The 20,743-nt window shown below is 37.2% G+C and overlaps 1 protein-coding gene across 3 annotated transcripts in view; it reads left to right on the forward strand.

The window, feature by feature from the left end:
- ANKIB1 (ankyrin repeat and IBR domain containing 1) overlaps nt 1-20,743 on the forward strand; it is an 89,336-nt gene that overhangs the window by 64,981 nt on the left and 3,612 nt on the right. The window contains exons 7-19 of one of the 3 annotated variants that reach the window (XM_030943458.1): nt 33-121; nt 1,815-1,959; nt 3,258-3,424; nt 7,555-7,643; nt 8,660-8,790; nt 13,166-13,300; nt 13,860-13,946; nt 14,035-14,101; nt 14,469-14,614; nt 15,216-15,394; nt 15,932-15,983; nt 18,922-19,033; nt 20,608-20,741. In XM_030943458.1, the coding sequence (XP_030799318.1) occupies nt 33-121; nt 1,815-1,959; nt 3,258-3,424; nt 7,555-7,643; nt 8,660-8,790; nt 13,166-13,300; nt 13,860-13,946; nt 14,035-14,101; nt 14,469-14,614; nt 15,216-15,394; nt 15,932-15,983; nt 18,922-19,033; nt 20,608-20,741 (1,533 nt within the window). The remainder of the gene's footprint in view (nt 1-32; nt 122-1,814; nt 1,960-3,257; nt 3,425-7,554; nt 7,644-8,659; nt 8,791-13,165; nt 13,301-13,859; nt 13,947-14,034; nt 14,102-14,468; nt 14,615-15,215; nt 15,395-15,931; nt 15,984-18,921; nt 19,034-20,607; nt 20,742-20,743) is intronic. The other 2 variants (XM_030943460.1, XM_030943459.1) reach the window with 2 other exon arrangements.

Genomic DNA, 20,743 nt, shown 5'->3' on the forward strand with positions numbered 1-20,743 from the left:
CTTATAATCAGAAGCATTTTTGTCATTTACAGTGTGACATTTGCATGTGTAATATTTCTGTGTTTGAAGACCCAGTGGATATGCCTTGTGGACATGACTTCTGCAGAGCTTGCTGGGAGGCGTGAGTATCTGTACTTCTCTATCATGTGAGAAACTTTCATACTTGCTGTGTTGAAGAGGAAAGGACAGAGACCATATACAGCTAATGCTGAAGTACTGTTTGGGTTTCAAAGAGTTGCTGGTTTGACCCTATGGAACAATTTACTTGTCACTCAGACAACTGTTACCAGCTGGTTTAGGCTTATGTAATGTTTGTTTAGGTTCTGACTCAGCAAAATTCTTAATCAAATGTTTTAAGCTTGTGTGTAAATAGATAAGCCTACTCTTGATTCGTTCAGTGTGTGTGTGTGGTGTTGGCAGCATTGGGGTTTACAGTTTCTAAATTAAGCACATGCTTAATTCCATCTCTGAGTTTAGCACACTAAACTTAGGCATTGTGAATCCATTTCCAATCAGAAAAGCAATTAAAATTATTTCTTTATGTTGAAGGGTAATAACTGAGGGGTAGATTTCACTTAGAAGTTCTATTAATCTAATGTTCTTGTTACTGCATAGGTCAGAGTAGTCGTGCTAGTGAAATACTCAGGCATGGATAATTATGGTAGTATAAATATTAATCATATTTCCCAGCAATAATTATATCTGTTTGCAGTGCTTTGTATTCATCTGTGTCCCCATTCAGGAGATTGTACTACTTGATCTCTACCCCTGCAGTGTCTTGTTACAGCACCATTTCTGCACAGCTATTCCTACTGCAGATCAGCCCCATTCCTATGAACCTTAGCCTGGTGCTGAGGAAGAGAACTTTCTTTTCCATATGAGCTTTCCAAAGGCAGTTCTTTCCAGTGGCAAGAAAATTGTTAGTTGTGCTTCTCTTGCCTTGCAAATCTCTGAGCAGGATGTAGGAGTTACCAGAGATCTCTGGTTTGACGTGGTGCTTCTAATTTGGCTGCTGGACTGTGTGTCCTTTGTGCAGGACACAGGGGCCAGCTCAGAGCCACAGGCTCAGGGCCACAATTCAATAGCAAGTGTTTGTGGTGGCACTGAGGGTGGAATTCAGCTTTCTGAGCCAATCATTCCTAAGTCGCTTGGAGCACAGCCAGGACTGAGCTACCCAACTCTAAGATACAAATCTAAGATGGGATGAATTGACAGGTATCTCTACCTTAACTACTAAAGGATCTCAGGTGACTACCTTGGAATAACTGCCTATGCTTTAAATGATTAAAGTTAGAATGGTATCACCCTTGTAGTCAGATTAATAAGCCTGTTACAGCTTTGAAACTGAATGACAGTTAAAGTCCAGCTTTCAGCAGATTTTAAATCAGCTTGTTCTCAGAAATTCATGTCCAAAAACACACCTAGTTTTATTAGCACAGCTGTAGAAAATAATTCCATATTAAATTAATTATTTCCTAGATTAATTACACTTACATATTCTTTTTCTGATTTATGGTAGAAATAATGCTCAATTTAATTAAACAATACAGAGCTGTGTGATAAATGGCAAGGATGAAAACCACAAACATAGGGGTAAATATTGCTGATGATGCTCACATTTCAACCATGACAGTGTTATTTTTTTAATTAAGCTGTTCATCAAGTTTGTAGCTCTTTTAAGCAGAAAGGGATATTTCTATTCTCTATTTGAAAAGTAATCATTGTGAATACCTGTGAACATACATGCAAAGTACTCAACAGCTTTTTAAGTTTTACTTTTTATTCACAAATACTGACTGGCAAAATTCTGGCAGATTTTTGAATCTGAAAATTCAGGAGGGTGAAGCTCACAACATTTTTTGCCCAGCATATGATTGTTTCCAGCTTGTGCCTGTAGACATCATAGAAAGTGTGGTTTCCAAGGAGATGGACAAGAGATACCTTCAATTTGACATTAAGGTAAATTATCAAACTGTTCTTGTACTCTTGAACTCTATTCCATTTTATAAAAAGTAACTTAAAGCTTCTGTATGAAATGCTGCAATATATCTGTAACTTTCCAAGTAGAAACTCATAAACAAATATGTGCAAATATGTGTTGGCTCTTATATAGCATAAGATCAATGTTTGCTGTACCACGGAGAGAAAAAAAGAAGGAACATTTAATGTATTCCTTAAAAAGAAATGCCATATTTCCTTTGTCTGTTGCCTAATGCAGTATTAATAAAATAATTTTATCAAACTCATTTTTGTAGCAAGTTATATGAAAGTGTTAATCAGAGTTGTTTGTTTTTGCAATCTGAAATTTTAAAAGTTTTCAGATTGTTTTTACTGCATTCAGAGATAGCACCGGTTTCCTTTTAAAAAACGTTCTAGTACAATGCTTGATATGATTGCTATATTTGGGTAGAGGAGTGGGAAAAGCTTGATTTGGTTTTCCTGGGTTTTTTAACGTATTTGTTTTCATCATTGCAATTTGTTTTTAAAAGCAATCTTATAATTCAGCTTTCTTCTTTTATACTACTGTAGTGATGAACTAGTCTTGAGAAATGTGCTACTTTATCAGTGGTGGCAGGGCAGAGGTAGAGAAATATTTTTTCATTTACAGTACAGTACTTTCTCCGCAACAAGTCTCCTTATTGCATCGTGAGATGCAAATTAAATTACCAGTTCTGACTCATCTTTTGCATATTTTATTTTAAGTGACTGTTGATCAGAATAGGTTTGAAGCAAAGTAGTGCAAGCTCCTTTTTTTCTCTTCATTTATTAGATACAGTTTTTACAAAAGAAGGTCTGTTACATTAACCAAAAAAGGTGGGACATAAATTACTGAGTTAGTTTAGTTCTGATTTATGGTTTATCATGGGATTTTTGTTTAATCAGTAAGGTTTTCATTCTTTCCAACTGAAAGAATCAGTTCTGCTAATGAGTGTATTGACAGTGTCTATATAGTAGCTTACTGTAAGCCACATAACAAAGGAATTAACTTGCAGAGATTGAACATTTGTTTGGAATGTAAGTAATTTCATTCTTAGTGTACGTCTGAAGTACTGTTGTTTCTAAAAAAAGAGTGGAAATTCAATTACTCCTTTTCTATAGCTATATTTAAAAGTCTATCCTTGTAGATAGACTGTCCTTATAGTTTTTTTGCTTTATTCCTTCAAAGGAGGACTATGAATGCAGATTATTTTATATCAAGGATGAAATCTGATCTTATGTAGTAAAATATTTTCTTTTTTTCTTTTTTGTCCCCACAGGCCTTTGTTGAAAATAATCCTGCTATTAAATGGTGTCCTATACCTGGCTGTGAAAGAGCAGTAAGGCTGACAAGACAAGGGTCAAATTCAACAGGATCAGATACTCTTAGCTTCCCTATGCTAAAAGCCCCTGCAGTAGATTGTGGGAAAGGACATCTTTTCTGCTGGTTAGTACTGGAAACTTACCTGCCTCCAAATAAACTCACAGTCACTGCTATTCCAGGGACTAATTTAAAAGTCCCACACGGCACCAAGAGTGCAACAGAAATTAGTATGGAATGGTAAATGACTGTTCTATCCTCTCTCCATGCACTACACAAATATTGTAGTATTTTGGGGCACTGCAAAGATTTATAATCCAGTAGTCATTATTGTCTCTGTTAGGTGCAAAACAACAGCATGGAGTGTTGTGATGTTCTGTTCTGAGGGAACAGAGGAAATGTGGGATACTGGAACAGGGATTTTTGTGTCTGGATAGTTATAAAATCAAAACATGGCACATTCTGTGTTGTAGTGTAGAAAACCAGCAATGTTTAGCTCTAACTGAATTTTGCTAGAATCACATCAAAGAAGCTGGAGTTGAAATGGGGCCATGAAGGACCATTTCCTTCACACATAGCTATTCTGTTTACAGGATCACTCCAACCTTTGCTTCACTTGAGGTTCAGCACTTTTTCTTTCTGTTATCTTCTACTGGATTTTAAGATGAATACAAGCTCAAGAAGGAACAAAAAGCCAGATATTTTTTAAAACATCCCTCAGATTGCTGATCTTCAGCACTCCCTAGAAAAGGACAGAAGAGCATCAACAAAAGTAAAAAAAAATTGGCATAATTTTCCTTGACATTATCAGACTGACAATTTATGACTATTGTAGTGGGACATCTTTATGTTCTTGGAAAATGGAAAAGGGTCAACCAAAGTACAGACATTGAGACAAGTTCAGCAATTCTTCTTTGCATTTTTCAATTGAAACCATTATACAAGGACATCCTAAATCATCTGCTTGATTCCAAGTGTCATAACTCTTAATGAAAGATGCTTCTTATTTTAGTTCTTTTCCCATATGAGTGAAAGGAAGAAGGGGAAAAAAAGCAAAACAGACTTAATGAGACAACCACAAAAGCCAGAAAACATGGCTTCCTGGGAAGAGGTTATTTACAATGGATGGAGAACTCAGAAAGAAGCAAATCCCATGGAAACAAACCAGAATATGTTTTCTACCAATGAACATAAAATAAAACTTAAAGTACCATCCTCTCAGCCTAGCTTCTGATGGTAGAGAATCAATTTTTCCATTAACCTGAAGGAACCTGACACCACTTCAGTGTCATATTGACGTGAACCTTCAGACAATGGCAGCTTCTGGTTCCTTTACATGGACTGAATGTACTAGCTCCCTAGAATGTTCTCTGAGAGTGAAAATGTCCTCTGAATGACTTAATTTTTAGGAGAAATGGGGTTTTTATGTTTCCTGATAATATTTCTGTAAATTCTTTTTGCATTAATGCTTTGAAATACTGCACAAGCAAATATAGTTAAGGTCTTGAAAAATACTTCAAGTTAGCAACAAAATGTCCAAGAAAGCCTTTCCAAAGCCTTTTTTTCATCCCCACAAAAGTTGGAGAGTTTCAGCAATGGCAAGAAAGTTCTGCTAGCAATGGAAGCATCCTGCAGCACCTCAAATCAGAACCATTTGCTAAGGACACCCCACTAGTCTTACAGTACAAAAACTCTATGCATGAATGTGTTCCTCTGGAGAAAAAAGGTATTCTCAGTTCAAGAGTTTTCATCATTACTGTGTGTTTAAAGGGAGCTTGCTTTGTCTCTTTACATTTCAATCAGCACATCTCACAGTCCCATGTTTCTGTCAGTTCTGCAAGTTTTACCCCAGTAATCTACAGCTTAGACATTGTAATAGCAATTGATACTGCATTTAGTATGAGATTCTTCTGAATTTATGTATTAGAAAACCAACCCCTAGTTAATCACTTACTTTTTTTCATAGCTATAGCCTTTCTGCTCATAAAAGCAAGAAAGTTCTCTGAGTCTATTGAGCAATTTTTTTCTCTTTTTTATGTAGGAGTAGGAATGTTCCTCTTCAATGCAGAGTATCCTAGAATTTACTTAACAAAATTGTGGCAAGTACAAAATTCTATTCCCTTTCAGAAAAAGTATTCTGAATTATTTAAATATAGCATACATTAAAACTGTGCACAAATCCTACATCATTTTATTATCAGATCTATTCAACATGTTAGAGCCCCCTTCGTGTAGTTTCAAAAGCACAAGGAATTGTAGCAAACAGACACTTGTGGAAAATAGTCCTAGCAGGCAGTGCACACTTAGTTTTGTACCATCAGTCCTCACTCCTTTCACCTTAGATAAGGGCAAGGGGCAGAGTCTCATTCTGCAGGAGCCACAACTGCTCAGGTGCACTTGGGACGCCAGTTTTAAGTTGCAAGTGTTTTGCTGTTTGGGTTCAAAATATATTATCATGAGAGAGAAAAAATCCAGAATTACATTCAACTTTTAGCCCTTCCATGAATTTTAACTTGTTGTGTTGAAACTTGCTACAATTTTAATAAGCATGTTCTGTGTGTGCCTTCATATAAATCCTCCTGCTGAGCATTGAGCAAGGCGTCTGGGGAGGCTCCTGCTGTTCATTGGCACAGCTGCTCCTGTGAGTTCCTTTCCTCCACTGCTGTCAGGAAGTCTATCCAAAATACAACTTCCATAAAAACTTTCATGAACAGTAGGCTCAATGCTCTTGCTCTAGTAAAATGACATCCCAGCATACAAATGTTTGTTTTGGGGTGGGCTCAGGAAAGAGCTTCTTCCATGAGTTGTTTTTTAACAACTTCTGTAACTTTCGTATATGGATAGATACAGATACAAAGGTTTAGATACAGATGTGACTCAACTTCATTAAAAATCCACAAATCTACAAATTTGAAAGTATCAAAGACACATGACCCTCTTCCCACCCCCATAAAAGATTGACTAATCAATCAGCTTTTAACTTAAAACTGAGCTTGTCAATGTTAAATCTTTGCTATTTCAGTCCTTTCTGGCAACAAATACTTTATACTGTGAGAGGGTCTTGGCACTGTTGAAGTCAATGATTTAAGTGTCCTGCTGTGCCACAGATGTGAAAGGTGTTAACTTTGAACCAAGGCTGAAATCACCTTATTACAGACCAGTTGCTCATTCTAGTACAATCTTTCCCAGCTGAGGTCTTAAGTCCAAACCAGAGATGCACGTGTGCTGAATTTAAGCTTTTTTGTTTGCAGACTAGCTAAGGGTAAAAAAAGTTCAAAACTGTTCCCATAATCTTTTCTTTCTTCCTGAATTCCTGCTTAAAATGTGGACAAGAAGAGTATTGATTTAGCTTCTGAACCTGCACTGCAAGAGAGCAATTGACTACTGGATCTGCAGCAAACTTGTGTGTGCTCTGATACAGCTGGTGCCCATCTGAAATTATTTGCTTTGATTTGGCAAATGTCTGAGGCTATTTGCTGCCATTCCAGTAGAAAAAAAGGAGCTATTACAAATCCAGAGTGCATATTGACACATCCACACTGCAGCACCATCTGGAAGCCATATATCTGCTGCCACTGTGTAGTAGTAATTGCCAGCCTTAATCCTAGTAGGAACTTCAGGAGAAGCTCAAGGGACTCATTACTCCCCTGTGTCCATGTAAATAAGTTCAAGCCCCGATTTAAGAGGTTCTGGTGGAAGGAGTAAATATCCATAAATACTTAGTGCTGGTGTTGAAGGGCTTCAATCTTGTTCTAGATTAAAAGCTTGAATCTAGTTAAAGGTTGATTATTGCAACTGAACAGATGCAAGTAATTCTACATAAAATACATTTCTGTTATAGCAAACTACCTACTTTTGGATAAACTCTGTAGTCTGGTTTATATTTATCACAGAAACTATACAAGCACTTTTGTGGCACTAAAATAATACCCAGGAATAAGAACAAACTACAAGGCAGCTGATTTATTCCAGTTTGCAGTTTGTAATTTTAAGAAGCTTCTTCCTTTCCTCTCCCATTTAAATTCTTTATCAATAATAGTCATCTATGCTTGTGAGCAAGTAGTCTAAGTGTATTTTAAAACAATGTTATTTAACTGGCTTTTGGTTTCCTGACTTAATTAAATTCTGGTCATGTTTCTTTTTGATTTGTTTTTTTTTTGGGGTCGGGGGGAGGGTTCCTTTCAGCTTGAACCAATTTTGAATTTAATTCTAAATCTCTGAGTTATAAGTAATGGTGTATGCACCTTCTTTTTCAGGGAATGTCTTGGTGAAGCACACGAGCCCTGTGACTGCCAGACCTGGAAGGACTGGCTACAGAAAATATCCGAAATGAAACCAGAAGAACGTAAGAGACGTGCAGGGCCAACAGGGAGGGCATAGGTGTTTTGCTGCCATTTTGATCTTTTGGTTTTTGACAGATTTTTTTAGTTGCAAAACTAAAAACTGGCTTCAACATTGGTTGAAAAATAGGGTAAAAGGGGAAGAAAATTATACTTCTGAATGAGAAGCTGCTGACACTTTAACTGCAGCACTATGGTAGACTGTTCTTTGACATTCCTCCCCACAAAAACATGTGTGGTTCAGTCAGAGTTCGCAAAACTCCTTCCCTTCCTTTTAAAGCTTTTTTTCATTATTTAGTCAATTTATTCCTGAATATAACTTCATTTGTCCTGTCCAGTTTTGATTTTTAGCCCAGTCTGCTCCCGTGATTGAGTAGTGTTCCATGAAGATTTTTATTGCTTTAAAACTAATTCAAGCCAATAGGTGATAATAATAGTAAGGTTGATGGGGAACTGCAAGGGAGTTGTAGGAAATGGCTTAATGATAGATAACATTTACTAAAAAAAAACTAATAAAGGTTGGATTTACACAGGACAGATATTTTCTTAGTCAACATTAACAAAGAAAGCAAAGATGACCGCAATTTGAATACATACTAACTTGGTTCCCTCAGCTCAGAGCCTTTCCATAGTATGCTATAAATATTTTGGAAAGCATAGAAAATTTTATAAAGAGGCAAAATACACCCTCCTTTTTGAAACTATACCTGTTTCTTTCATATATGTATTTGCCCCTTTATATATTGTAATTGTCACATATACTGTATATAAATTTGTATTAAAATAGATGTATGGAAATACTTTGAAATAATAAAATAATAAATTAATATTATGTATGCATAAACTAGAAAATAGAGTAAAATATATGTGAGAAATAGGTATAGTGAAAAACTTCAATATTTTGTCAAGAAATAGGGAAATATGCATCATTCCTAATCTGATTCTCACAGAAGATTACACAAGTACAATTTCAATCTCTCTGTTTTTGCATGCTCCATATCCTCCTGTCACCCTCAAAAAGTTGTGGGAGTGAGTGAGGCCTATGAGGATGCTGCCAACTGCCTGTGGTTACTGACCAACTCCAAACCCTGCGCCAACTGCAAGTCCCCAATCCAGAAGAACGAGGGCTGCAACCACATGCAGTGTGCAAAGGTAACAAGGAGCCATCGTGGGATTTCTTGAGGAATCAGAATTCAGCTTTGTATGTCCTGGATATATTTTAGGTCCAAAATCTCTGAAGGGTCATGCCTGATAGTGGAACCTGTTGCAAGAATTAGATAATGAGCAAATGGCAGGTTACATGTATTTAGAAAATGTTTTAATGTTTACTGAAATCTGTTTGGCTGACAGGTCTACATTAAAATGATTGAAATTTCATAAACACCTAAGAATAATTACCAGTGCAGTATGAAACAAATAATTGATGGTTATATTGTCATTAATAATGTAGAAGAGAAAGAACAAGTTTAATTGGCAGATGTAAAATTTTAAGGAAGGCTTAGGTCTAATGAAGGTTTTGCCTTACTATGTTTTTCTTTTGCATTATTTCTCTAACATAGCAACAAAGCTGAGAAGTTTAGGTGGAAAACTGTAAACAGGAATTAATCAGTAGGAATGAAAAGACAGCAAAGAGTGATTCCAAAGAAAATTTATTGATGACAGCAGCCAGAGAATTAGTCACAAGTTTTTGCACTGTGCTACCAAAATAGAAAAATATTTTTGCCATGAGTTCAGTATCATTTGAAAATGCTTTTTCACTCAAGTTAGTTAAAAGCAGCATATTTAGACAATTCTTTATGTCAGAAATACCTTCTATAACTACAACTATTACCTCTTTGAGGAGCATCATTAAAAATAAGAAAGTAGCAAACATTTTACATAATTGGCCTACAATAGAAGGCTAACAGATTTAGAAATCATTTCCCTTTATTTTTCTGAAAATGTGCAGGTCTCTATTGCTATGCAGATCCCATTTTCTTTATATTGTCACATATTCTCTCTCTGTGATACAAATTAAAGACTGGGGCTTTTCTTGGTATCATTGGCAGCAGAGAACATTCTCCTACACTTCGATTTATGCCAAGTTGTCTGGGTTTTGGGTTTTTTTGTCTTAAATTATTTTAAAAAGAGCTCATAAATTCCATACTTCTAAAAACTCTATAAGGTGTGTTTGTTGCAGCTGTTGCCAGTGAGCTCAGTTGTGGCTTCAGGCTGGAGAAGACTTTGGCCAATAAACACTGATGAATGTAGATAAATAGCCATTCTAAGGCACTAGCTGACAACCAGAGGTCTCTTTTCCTTTTTGATGGTTATAGGCAGCTTGAAGTGTCCTTAAAACAGTCAGATTCTTTTGTCATGGAGTAATCTCTGCACAGACAGCAGCTGCCTCCCCTCAGCCTGGTGAGGAAGGTGAGGAAGGGCGTCCTCAAGATCATTGCAGGGCTTGGACACAAGGATTAGTGGTCACCTCACTTGTTGCTTCCTCTGCTGAAGTTACAATCCCTGATGATGGAGGTTTTGTCTTTTTTTTGCAGTGAGGTCTGCTCACTACATGGTGGACTATGGCTGCTTCTTAGCATCTAGCATGCACCTTGGTGTAGAGGAGAATACTCCTTACTCATCAAAACATATTTTCTGTACTTAAGCAGGCATTTTCTTGTTGTTTTATGAGTGCAGCTCTCTCACTCCACTATCTATTGTCACTTTTTAAGCTTATGGGTACTTTGATTTCAAGGAAGAGGAGGGGGTTTATAGATAATAAATTGCTGCAAGTTTCATGAAACTTGGTAACTGTATGGTGCAGAGACTTCATTTGTACTGCCACCAAGAGAGAGGCTCAAATGCCTACCCTGCTGTTACCTGCCCAGCAATGACCTGTTCTGCTTGGTTCAGACCACAGCCAGGCAGCAGATGGGATTTGTTAAGCCCAGGTGGTGATGATACAAGGCTCAGTGATCATAAAGACACATAAAACAGAGCTCAGGAGTTAATCATAGATAGTTAGTCATAATTAATCATATGCTGAGTTGGAAGGGATCCACCAGGATGAACAAGTCCAACTCCTGGCCCTGTGCAGGACACCCCAAGAGTCACACCATGTGCCTGAGAGCGTTATCCAAACACTTCTTGAACTGTCAAGCCTGCTGCAGTGACACTTCCCTGGGGAGCCTGTTCCAGGGCCCAAGCACCCTGTGGGTGAAGAACCTTTCCCTGCCTTTGAGGGAGTGGACAGCTCCTCCCCATTTAGTACAAACTCAGTATTCTTTTGAGTCCTGAGTCCAGGGAAGCCATCATGTAACACAGTTATCCAGCGCTGTGCTGGATGTTTTGTCCAGAAGGAGGCTGTGAGAGTTTATCAAAAGTTCTGCTGAAGTCCAGAAAGGTTCCATCACCTGGCTCCCCTTGTTCAGCTGGGTGGGTCACCCTGTCACAGAAGGGGATCAGGTTCCACAAGCAGGACTTCCCCTCAGGAAGCTGTGCTGGCTGCAACCAATGACTGCATTGTCCTCTGGGTGTTTTCAGTACCTCCCAGAGTAATCTTTTCCATGGCTTTACCGTGCACTGAAGTGAGCCTGACATGCAGTAGTTTTCAGGGTTGTCCTCCTTACCCTTCTTGAAAATGATTTTGTGTTTGGGAGGTGTGCAGAAACAGCTGATGTGATTTTGAAAGTCTCATGAGACTGAAATACTGGGAGGAGGGTTTGGGAACACTCTGTGAATCTTGGGTTTTGAGGAGGCTTTTGGAGATATGAGAAATTAAAAGATAAATATAATAGAGAGGTCAGATGGGAGATAATTTGGCTGAGCTGAGATTGTTGCAGTAGGAGAATATATACATAAAATAATAGGAAGTTGAGCTTTATTGGTTCAGTTGCTTGTGAAACATCTTGTTTCACATGATCATTTAAATATTTTGTAATGATTCTTTTTTTTATAAGGAATATCAATGAGTTTGAATGGTAGGCAAATGATGCAGTGATACTTAACACTTTATACACAGTTCTTCTTGTACTTCATTCTCGGCATTTCTCACCATTTTTTATAAACCAGCAGCTTTAAAAAATGTTTGAAAACAAGAAGGAACAGCACAATTCTTGTGGCAGACCCCTGATGGGAGAGTAATGTGCATTGACTCCATGATTTCAGAAGCCTGAACAAATACTTTATTGAGCTGTACTATATGATATTACACTACATACTAATACTGTATTATATTAACACTAAACTAAAAACCTGTTACCTTTTCAGACAGCCACAACACAGCTTTGACCTAATTGGTCAGTCAATCAAAACCAGCATCACCAGTGTGCAATTAAGAAATCCCTTTTGGGAAACAATCTCCATAACACATTCCACATGTGCCAAACAGTGCAGCAAGTGAAGATAAGAATTATTTTTCTTCTTCTCTGAGCTTTCTCACAGCATCTCACAGTTTCCCAGGAAAATCCTGGGAGAGAGAATTATGTCTCTGTCTGTTCAGAGAGTTATGTGAATACCACACACAATAACAAGAAGAAATGTTCTAGTCTTCACTGCTTTTTAGAAGAAAATCAGCACTACTGATTTTTGAGACAAAATTAGCAAAAGTACAGTGCAAAAATTAGATTTCATTCCTTCCTGTAATACATCTAAGTGATTGTATGAAATAACTAAAGACAAACACATGTGGTATGAAGTAGGTATTCCTGGAAAGGTTAAACTTACCAAAGAGGGAATAAAGGTAATTTAATTTATCAAATGCCACTAATAATACTCAAGGCTTAATATTAATTAATGTAAATTTTCTCTCCTCATCTATAAGACAGATAAACATGGTTCACCAAATTGCAAAGTCTTTTGCTTATCTCTCCATAAATAGCTTCCAGTTATTTTGAAATAACTAGCTGAACACTCGCTGCTGAATTGAGAATATTTAACACAGTTTGATCTTCTCTGATGCAGAGAAGCCTGAAAAAGTCACTTTATACTTCCTTGTACGGTTTACCTATTTTGAAAGCACTTTACTCACTCAGTGCAGAAAAGGCTCACCTGGAAGTAATCACTCATCAAAGTTTATGTTCAGACTTCTCTCTTGCATTAGTAGTTGTTATTAATATTTTGTGTCAGGAACGCCACATGACAAAAACACCAAGTAATCATGGTTTTTTAGTAATATTAGGGGAACAATTTTCATTCTTTCTCATGAATAGTTTCTGTGTTATTTAAAGAAATGGGACTGGTTTTCTAACAATAACAAAAAAAACAGGCCTGATCAGTTGTATTTAGTATTTGGTTTATTTCCTCTGCTTAAAACTTAACATGTAGAGTCTAATGATCCAAGGAACAAAAATGATGACTGACATTATTTGATATGGTTTGATAAACAGATCTCCTGACTAAATAAAATAGGAAGGAGGCTCCTCAAAATGTTTCTGCACTCAGCATGCTGTTAATTAAGTTGTCCATAGAGGAATGATGATGCCTAACTACAAATCTAAAACATTTCAACTTATATTTTTTCTTTCCTTTTTCCTGTTTTGTTCTGAAGTGCAAATATGACTTTTGCTGGATATGCTTAGAAGAATGGAAGAAGCACAGCTCTTCCACTGGGGGCTACTACAGATGCACTCGCTATGAGGTTATTCAGCATGTAGAGGAACAGTCCAAGGAGATGACAGTAGAGGTAACAAATGAATGTGTGTATTTGAAAAATAGCACTAAGGTTGCAATTCTCCATTCAGGATAAGTGTAATCAAAATTCTTCCAAACCAGAGTTCCAAATAGAAAAAATACAACCTTAAACATATCAAAGAGAAAGAAAGAAGCACTACTTATTGGTGAATGCATAAGATTTCTGCTTTTGACTTTGTTAACAACCACTGGTGACTTTACTCAAGTCATTTTACTTCTCTGTGACATGGTTTCCTTTTGTGAAATGAGCATGCTGGTCCTGCAATTAGCTGCTATGCACTACAGAAGATATGCCTTAATTTTGGCTTTCAGAAAGTTGCTTTAAATAGCAGGGACTGTCAGTGTATCAGTTCTTTGGTGCAGTATTTGCAGCAATGTGAATTTCAAAAATTAACTTTGTCTCTTTACTTACATGGCACTACACACCGTGCACAATACTTTATATATAGTCTGAATAGAAACAGTTCACTATTTAATTATATTTAATGCTGATGGTTGTATTAAATGATAAGACTTATTTTGGTTTCTTTTGTCTCTCCGTTATTTTCCAGGCTGAAAAGAAGCATAGAAGATTTCAAGAGCTTGATAGGTTTATGCACTATTATACAAGATTTAAGAACCATGAACTTAGCTACCAGGTGTGGGTCAAGCCATTTTTACTGATGTTTGTTTCTGTTTTATTATTCCAAAAATAATTATCTTATTTTGTTTATTTTCTTCTTCTAGTTAGAACAGCGCCTTCTAAAAACAGCCAAAGAAAAGATGGAGCAGTTGAGTAGAGCTCTGAGTGGAAGTAAGTATTTGCTGTGATCTGTGCCTTTGATCTGAAATCACATCAACACAGTTATGGCTAAACTGTTCTTTTTTGGACAGTGCTCACATCAAGTCTGCTGTGTGATGTCATCCCTCCAGTACTAGAATTTGTAAACATTGGATGAAAGTTAAATGTACAGTAAATCTTACCTATTCCAAAGCCTCAAGGAGGAAGTAGCATTAGTAAGGTAGAAACTAATGTTCTGTGCTTATTTCTTTTCCTAAGAACACTGTGCAGTTATTGAGAACTTGCTGCTCTTTACTTGCAAAATATTTAACTGATATGCACAAAAGTAATGCTGACATCAGCAGGAAAATACTTTCCCAATGCTTGTTTCATATTGCAGCTGAGGGAGGCTGTCCTGATACCACATTCATTGAAGATGCAGTGCAAGAGCTTCTAAAAACTCGCCGCATTCTTAAGTGTTCTTATCCATATGGATTCTTTTTGGAGCCTAAAAGCACAAAGAAAGAAATATTTGAACTTATGCAGGTAATATATGGATAAATTATAGTTTCCTAATGGCACTTTATTTTTTTTATTAGTTATCAGTGTCTTTTTACCATTTTTGTAGTATAAAACTGACATACCTGTTTTATATTTGTAACCAAGTTAGAAAAAATAGCATATTTTTTATATCATTTTGCAGAGGAAAAGGATAAGGACAGATGGAAGGGGAAAGTAAGAAAATTTCCTGTTAATCTGCTTTGCGAGGGTAACACTTCAGCTTCAGTCTTCATCTCCTTCTCTAGCTTCTCTTTTCTTTCTTTCTTTCTCTTCTGATGTGCTTGACATCTGGGAGGAGGCAAAACTGGGGGAGTACCTGGGACTGCTGCCTCCTTTCCTGTCCCTTGGGTCCCTTGAAAAGATGCTCAGTATTTCAGAGTGCAGGGAAATCCTGCTCCAAGCTGGAGGACAGAATGTAGGTCAGTAAAAGAGTAGGCTAGGGGACAGATACTTTGGGGTATTTTGGTATTTCATAAGGTGTTTTCAGGAAAATGATTATCATTCCCCTCAGTGTTTATGGAGAAGAGCTCTTCCTGATTTGCGTTTCCCTGTAAAACTGTTTTTTCTGTATCATTAACTCTTGCAGACAGACCTAGAAATGGTCACTGAAGACCTTGCGCAGAAAGTGAACAGGCCTTACCTTCGGACCCCCCGCCATAAAATCATCCGAGCCGCGTGCCTCGTGCAGCAGAAGCGCCAGGAGTTCCTGGCCTCTGTGGCCCGCGGCGTTGCTCCTGCAGACTCCCCAGAGGCACCCAGGCGCAGGTAATCCACCCAGAACCCTGCACAAAGCAGAAAATGTTCCTTTGGTAGCTGCCAAAGTGGGGGAATCCACTGCTGTTCTCTGACTAGGAGTAGATGCTGCGTGTGGTGGTTGTAAATCACTGTGATAGTGATGCTTTCTTGGGCATCTCATCCTTGTGGAATTACAGCCTTTGGGGAAAAACATATTTTTCTTTTTGAGGATCACTCCTATGCATGTTGCAACCTAAATTGCTTCCCCATTTGTGATACATTAATGATTAGATGTCATTGCTTCCATTTTACTTTTTTCCATTGAGATTGTCACTAAATCCCTGGTACACTTCAAAAATCTCTTTAAGTATTTTCTAAACATATCAGGCAGTTCTGGAATAGTCAACAACTTAACTGTAGGGTTTTCAAAATTAATTTTTAATTAGGAATTAGGGGGGAAGACTTGCTAAGTTTAGAGAGCTACAGTTGCTGTAGGTTTTGAAGCTCTGGAGGTTTTTCAGGTTTGTTCTATTTCTAAATTTGATGGTGTATCTTTCCATTTTATAGCTTTGCTGGTGGAACATGGGATTGGGAGTATTTAGGATTTGCATCCCCCGAGGTAAACTATTTCTTTTAAATTTTTTAACTTAGTTCTGCATATGCTAGAAACACAGGTATGATCACAATCTGCATGAAGAGCTTCCTTATCTTGAGTCAAAGCATTTCAAGTTGGTTAAGCTTTCCATTTCATTTATTTCACAATAGAAGGAAATATATTTGTAGCTAATTGTGCAATGACTATAAACATTGCCTCTAACATGGATGTAGTTATCTAAGGTGACATTAGACAAGCTATTTCACATTCATTTTCCAAGTACAAAAGCAGTTTTAAAATTGAATATAAACTGCTGTCTGTGTGCTGGAGAGCCTTAAAGTAATAAATGTATGAAATTTTGTAGATTATTTTTGAATGCAATATCAGTTTAGCAGAATTTGACAAAAAGTTTATGAAATTTCCATCCTCTATCAAAATCCCAACAAAAACATGCAGTCATACTCCTAAATATTGTTAAATACTTCAAATATTTATTTTTATTGTTAGATATTGAAGCAGGATTGAAATTGCATAATTAAATGACATTAATTTCTCCTACTTTACCAAGAATGAAAATTATAATTTTTTAATTCATATTCTATGATCTGTATATGGGAAAGAGTAAGTAGTTTTTGAGACTCTGCTCTAAAAAATGAGAAGCTTCCTATAAAGATGTCCTTTATCATCTTAATTTTTAGTTAATGTTTTGAGAACATTAGATTAAAGCATTCAGTCAGGAAGGAAACTTCATTTCAACATTTCCTTGTTTGCTGTTTTCTTTCTAGCTAGTCATTGTTAAACATCCTAGAAAACTCCATGTACTTTTTTCCATATATTTCCTTTGCTATTGTTGGTGAGCATCACACTGGTGAGAACATGGCTCGCTTCTCTACAAAAAATCAACTCCTTCTCCTGTCCAGTTCCTTTAGTTCTTTTGAAATAATCCCACATCTTTTGAAATAATCCCACAAACTCATTGTGATGTTACTGTATGATTGATTGTGATGTTACTGATGACAGTGGAACTGGCTATGAGAAGAAGCTGGTAAGAAATGTGTTGAAAAGCTGTTTAGCAGGAGGTGCAATTGCAGCTGTGCTTAGATTATCTGCTTATGAGTTTCTATGATTTGCCTAAATGTGGCACTGTATGATGCAAGTTGGTTTCTTTGCTATGTAGCTATCATGAATACTTGCAACCACCTATGCTAAAGGAATTTTATAGAATTAATAATGGTCATCTTTGTTTATTTTAGTGAATTTCACTGCAAAGTATTTTATGTAGAGCTGTACTTACAGCAAACAAATGAAAGCTAAGATCTGGTATGACGAATAAATCTTAGTGTTCAGTGACCACTTCCCATGATTCCTTTTCTGATTCAGAGTGATATAATTATATATTTTTTTAATTATTCAGTTACATTGTTCTGTATCAAGGTTTGATTTTCTGTTGTTTGAAGCTCTGCCTTGAATATAGAAAATCCCTGAGATGCCTAAAAGCTGGAAGAACATTTTAGAGAAGAATCACTTCACGTTTGCTTTGTTTCTTTATGGTGTTCCACTGACTAACAAGCATGTACTACTACTAATATTCTGTTGAAGACAGAGTATTGGGCTAAATGGACCTTTTGTCTGGTCCAATAAAGCCACTTTTTGATGTTCTCACAACTTCCATGGATAAAAATCTGCCCACACCCATGATTTTGACTATTCCTTTTGTCTTGCATATGTCATTATGACTAAGCACTTGGTCTGAGAAAGTTCATGGAAGAAAACATATTCTCCTAATACCATCTACATTAATAAGGTCATTGTGTAAGAGAAATAACACTTCTGGATTTAAGTTTTAGGTATTTTAGATGCTGAAGAGTTAATATAGGAAAGGAAAACTAATGGTACTGTTATCTTTACCAATTCATTTGGCCAAATGAATCCTTTGGATTACAGATTTCCCAACTTGGAACTCACAGAAATAAAGAACAATATTCTTTTGAAGAGGAGAGCAAATACCTGTGTGCGCAGTTTTATTGCCTTGTGTGTAGGAATAACAGAAATTACACAAAGTGCTACCTACACAGGTTCAGTGTCAGCTGGATATACCAGAAAAGATACCTGGAAATTTCCTTTCAAGCATAAAACTAGTTCCTTCATATGAGGAAAGATATGCAAATTGATCCAAGTATTAACCCTTGGGTTGTTAGCTTGATGTGGTCAAGAGTCTTTTCCATAAATGCTACATAAACTGTCTAAGCATACACAATATGAGAAAATACAGGCTGTGGGAATTCAAATCCATATGGTATGGCTCATTAGCAGCTCAAGTTTAGCAAAAGTAGAGGAGATTTGTAAAAAAAATTTTAAAATCCATGGAATGAAAATCCATCATAGGCTGTCCAGTAGAAGAGTGTCAGATGTGGCTTAAGATGTTCTGGAGCCATAGTGTCCTAGAGGCTCAGAGAAATATATCAAGTCCCAGTGTATGTCTAACAGCTTTCTGTTGTCTTTTCAAGGTTCTTTTCTACTGCCAATTGCTGGCAGCAGAAATTCTGAGATAATCTACTGGTCTAATTCACATCAATTGTTTTTATGTTTTAAAATCAGTGAGTATGCATTTATTAAAAAGTGTGTCAATAGGTGCATATATAAAGTTTGGCATCAAAGATTTTAAACAAGAAATGTGTTCCTGGCATTATTAAAAAAGGAGATTGCAAGTATTAAAATGTTGGTAGTACATCTAATTTTTTTTTTTGCTAATTCATTGTTTTATAGATCTAGGATTACCTTGGATTTTTTTGTTATTTATGTTAAGCATCGCATGATACAACTTGCAATTCATTTTTCTGAAAACGTGTGATTTTATAATAAGCATATAAAATCACACATTCTTTATAAAAATGTGGTGCTTGTTACTCAGAAAAATAGTGCTGCATGCTGCCCTGTGTTTTGTAACCTTTGGTTTATGCAGGAATATGCTGAATTTCAGTATCGGAGGAGGCACAGACAGCGCCGACGCGGAGACATGCACAGTCTGCTGAGTAACACTCCAGACCCCGAGGACCCCAGTGAGAGTACATTAGGTACGGGCCTCTCCGGGCTGGCTCCTTGCTCTTCCTGCTTCAGAAATCACTGGTAGTGACCACAGGGCTTGTTCTTCTGTGGATACACTTTAAAGAAGTTTCAAATACATTGCTGTATTTTCCAGGGTACAACATAAAGGCTTGTCTCTGCAGTTTTTTTATGTGATCTTAGACGTGTTGTTGACTTCACTGTGGCTGCTGCTCTTCTAAAAGAGAAATTCATTGATCTTCCCACTAACAACTTCTCAGCTATCCAGCACAGGTTTGCTTTTCTGAAGGAATCCTGAAGGTCACTCATACATACACAAGTCCTCTATACCAATGAAAAGAACCAGTTGTGCATAGAATGTAGAGGCTACAGGCCTGTGGAAGAGCGTCCTAAGGTTGGATTCCAAAACTCTGCCCAGAAGCTGTATTGGCAAATGCAGCCAGGAAAGAAATTGGCCTGGGCTATGAGTTCCAGAGTGCTGCTCTTCTGAGGGCTGGTAGTGCAGTCCCTTAAGGTCTCTCTGTGACTTGGCTGTCTGAGCTGGCTCAGTTCTGCCAGAACCTTAGCACAGGTACAGAAAGCTTGAACCCAAATCATACTGTGGCACTGTTTCTGCAGAGCTGCCAGCTGTGTGCTCAGTCTCTTAGCCATGCTGCACAAGCTCTCATTGCTGTGTCTCAGGAACTTAACACATAGCTTGTTGTTTAAAACCAAGAGGAGAGATCCTTTTTTGAGAAGAAAGGATCACATGCATCCTTTATTTTAGAAAAAGTAATCAAAATTTTGGTGATTGGTTCTTCCCTATTACAAATAAAATGCAAAACTATTTTGTTAGCTGAAGGACTAGATTTTGACTGAATGCTTGGATATAGTAGTGATGGCCAAGTGCACACTGTTAAAGCATGCAAGAGATTATTTTATTTCAGTCTATCACATTTTGAGTTTTGGAGTGGAAAATTCCATTTTCCAAAGTCAAAAGATTTACATTTATTTTTATTACAGAGCAGTTTTTTCTGGAAGCACCATCTTACTTCTATTTTTGTGGCTTTTAAGAAAACAGCAATGTCAGTAATTGCTGAAGAATTCCCTTACAACTCTACTCTTAATTGTGCTGCAGTGTTACAGTAAAGATTATTATAATGTTAACATTATAGCTGAGGTTTTGTCTTTGAACAGAGAAATGGGCAAACACGATTTGCAATCCACCAGTAAATGCATCCTGTATTTGTGTCCACATGCAGTAATTTTCAGGGCTTTCCATAATTTGTGTATGTGCCTTAGAAGCACTTTGCCCCTTCTGCCCATGCTCCCAATGGCATAGCCCATGCTTTCACAGAGAAGGGTATGTAGGGCAGAAAGGACAAATGAGCCAGGGAGTCACTCCTAAAACACTGGGATTGGTGTTTCACCACTGTGTAAGAGCTGATGGGAAGGAGTGGTTTGGATTCTTTCATTCAGAATGAATAAAGGAGTAAAATTACACAACTAGAATCCAAAAGGAAGGAAGAGATTCTGTCAGTAAATCATAGCAGAGGAGGTTTCCTCACTGGTTCTTCAACCACTTTTGTTTTGGTTGCCCAAACAGACACTCAGGAAGGTGGCAGCAGTAGAAGACATGGCACCTCCATGGTGAGTTCAGCTTCTATGGGTATTCTGCACAGCTCTTCGCTTCATGACTATACCCCTGTCAGTCGCTCTGAAAACCAGGATTCTCTTCAGGT

The sequence above is a fragment of the Camarhynchus parvulus genome, chromosome 2, assembly GCF_901933205.1.
Source record: "Camarhynchus parvulus chromosome 2, STF_HiC, whole genome shotgun sequence".
Taxonomy (NCBI): domain Eukaryota; kingdom Metazoa; phylum Chordata; class Aves; order Passeriformes; family Thraupidae; genus Camarhynchus; species Camarhynchus parvulus.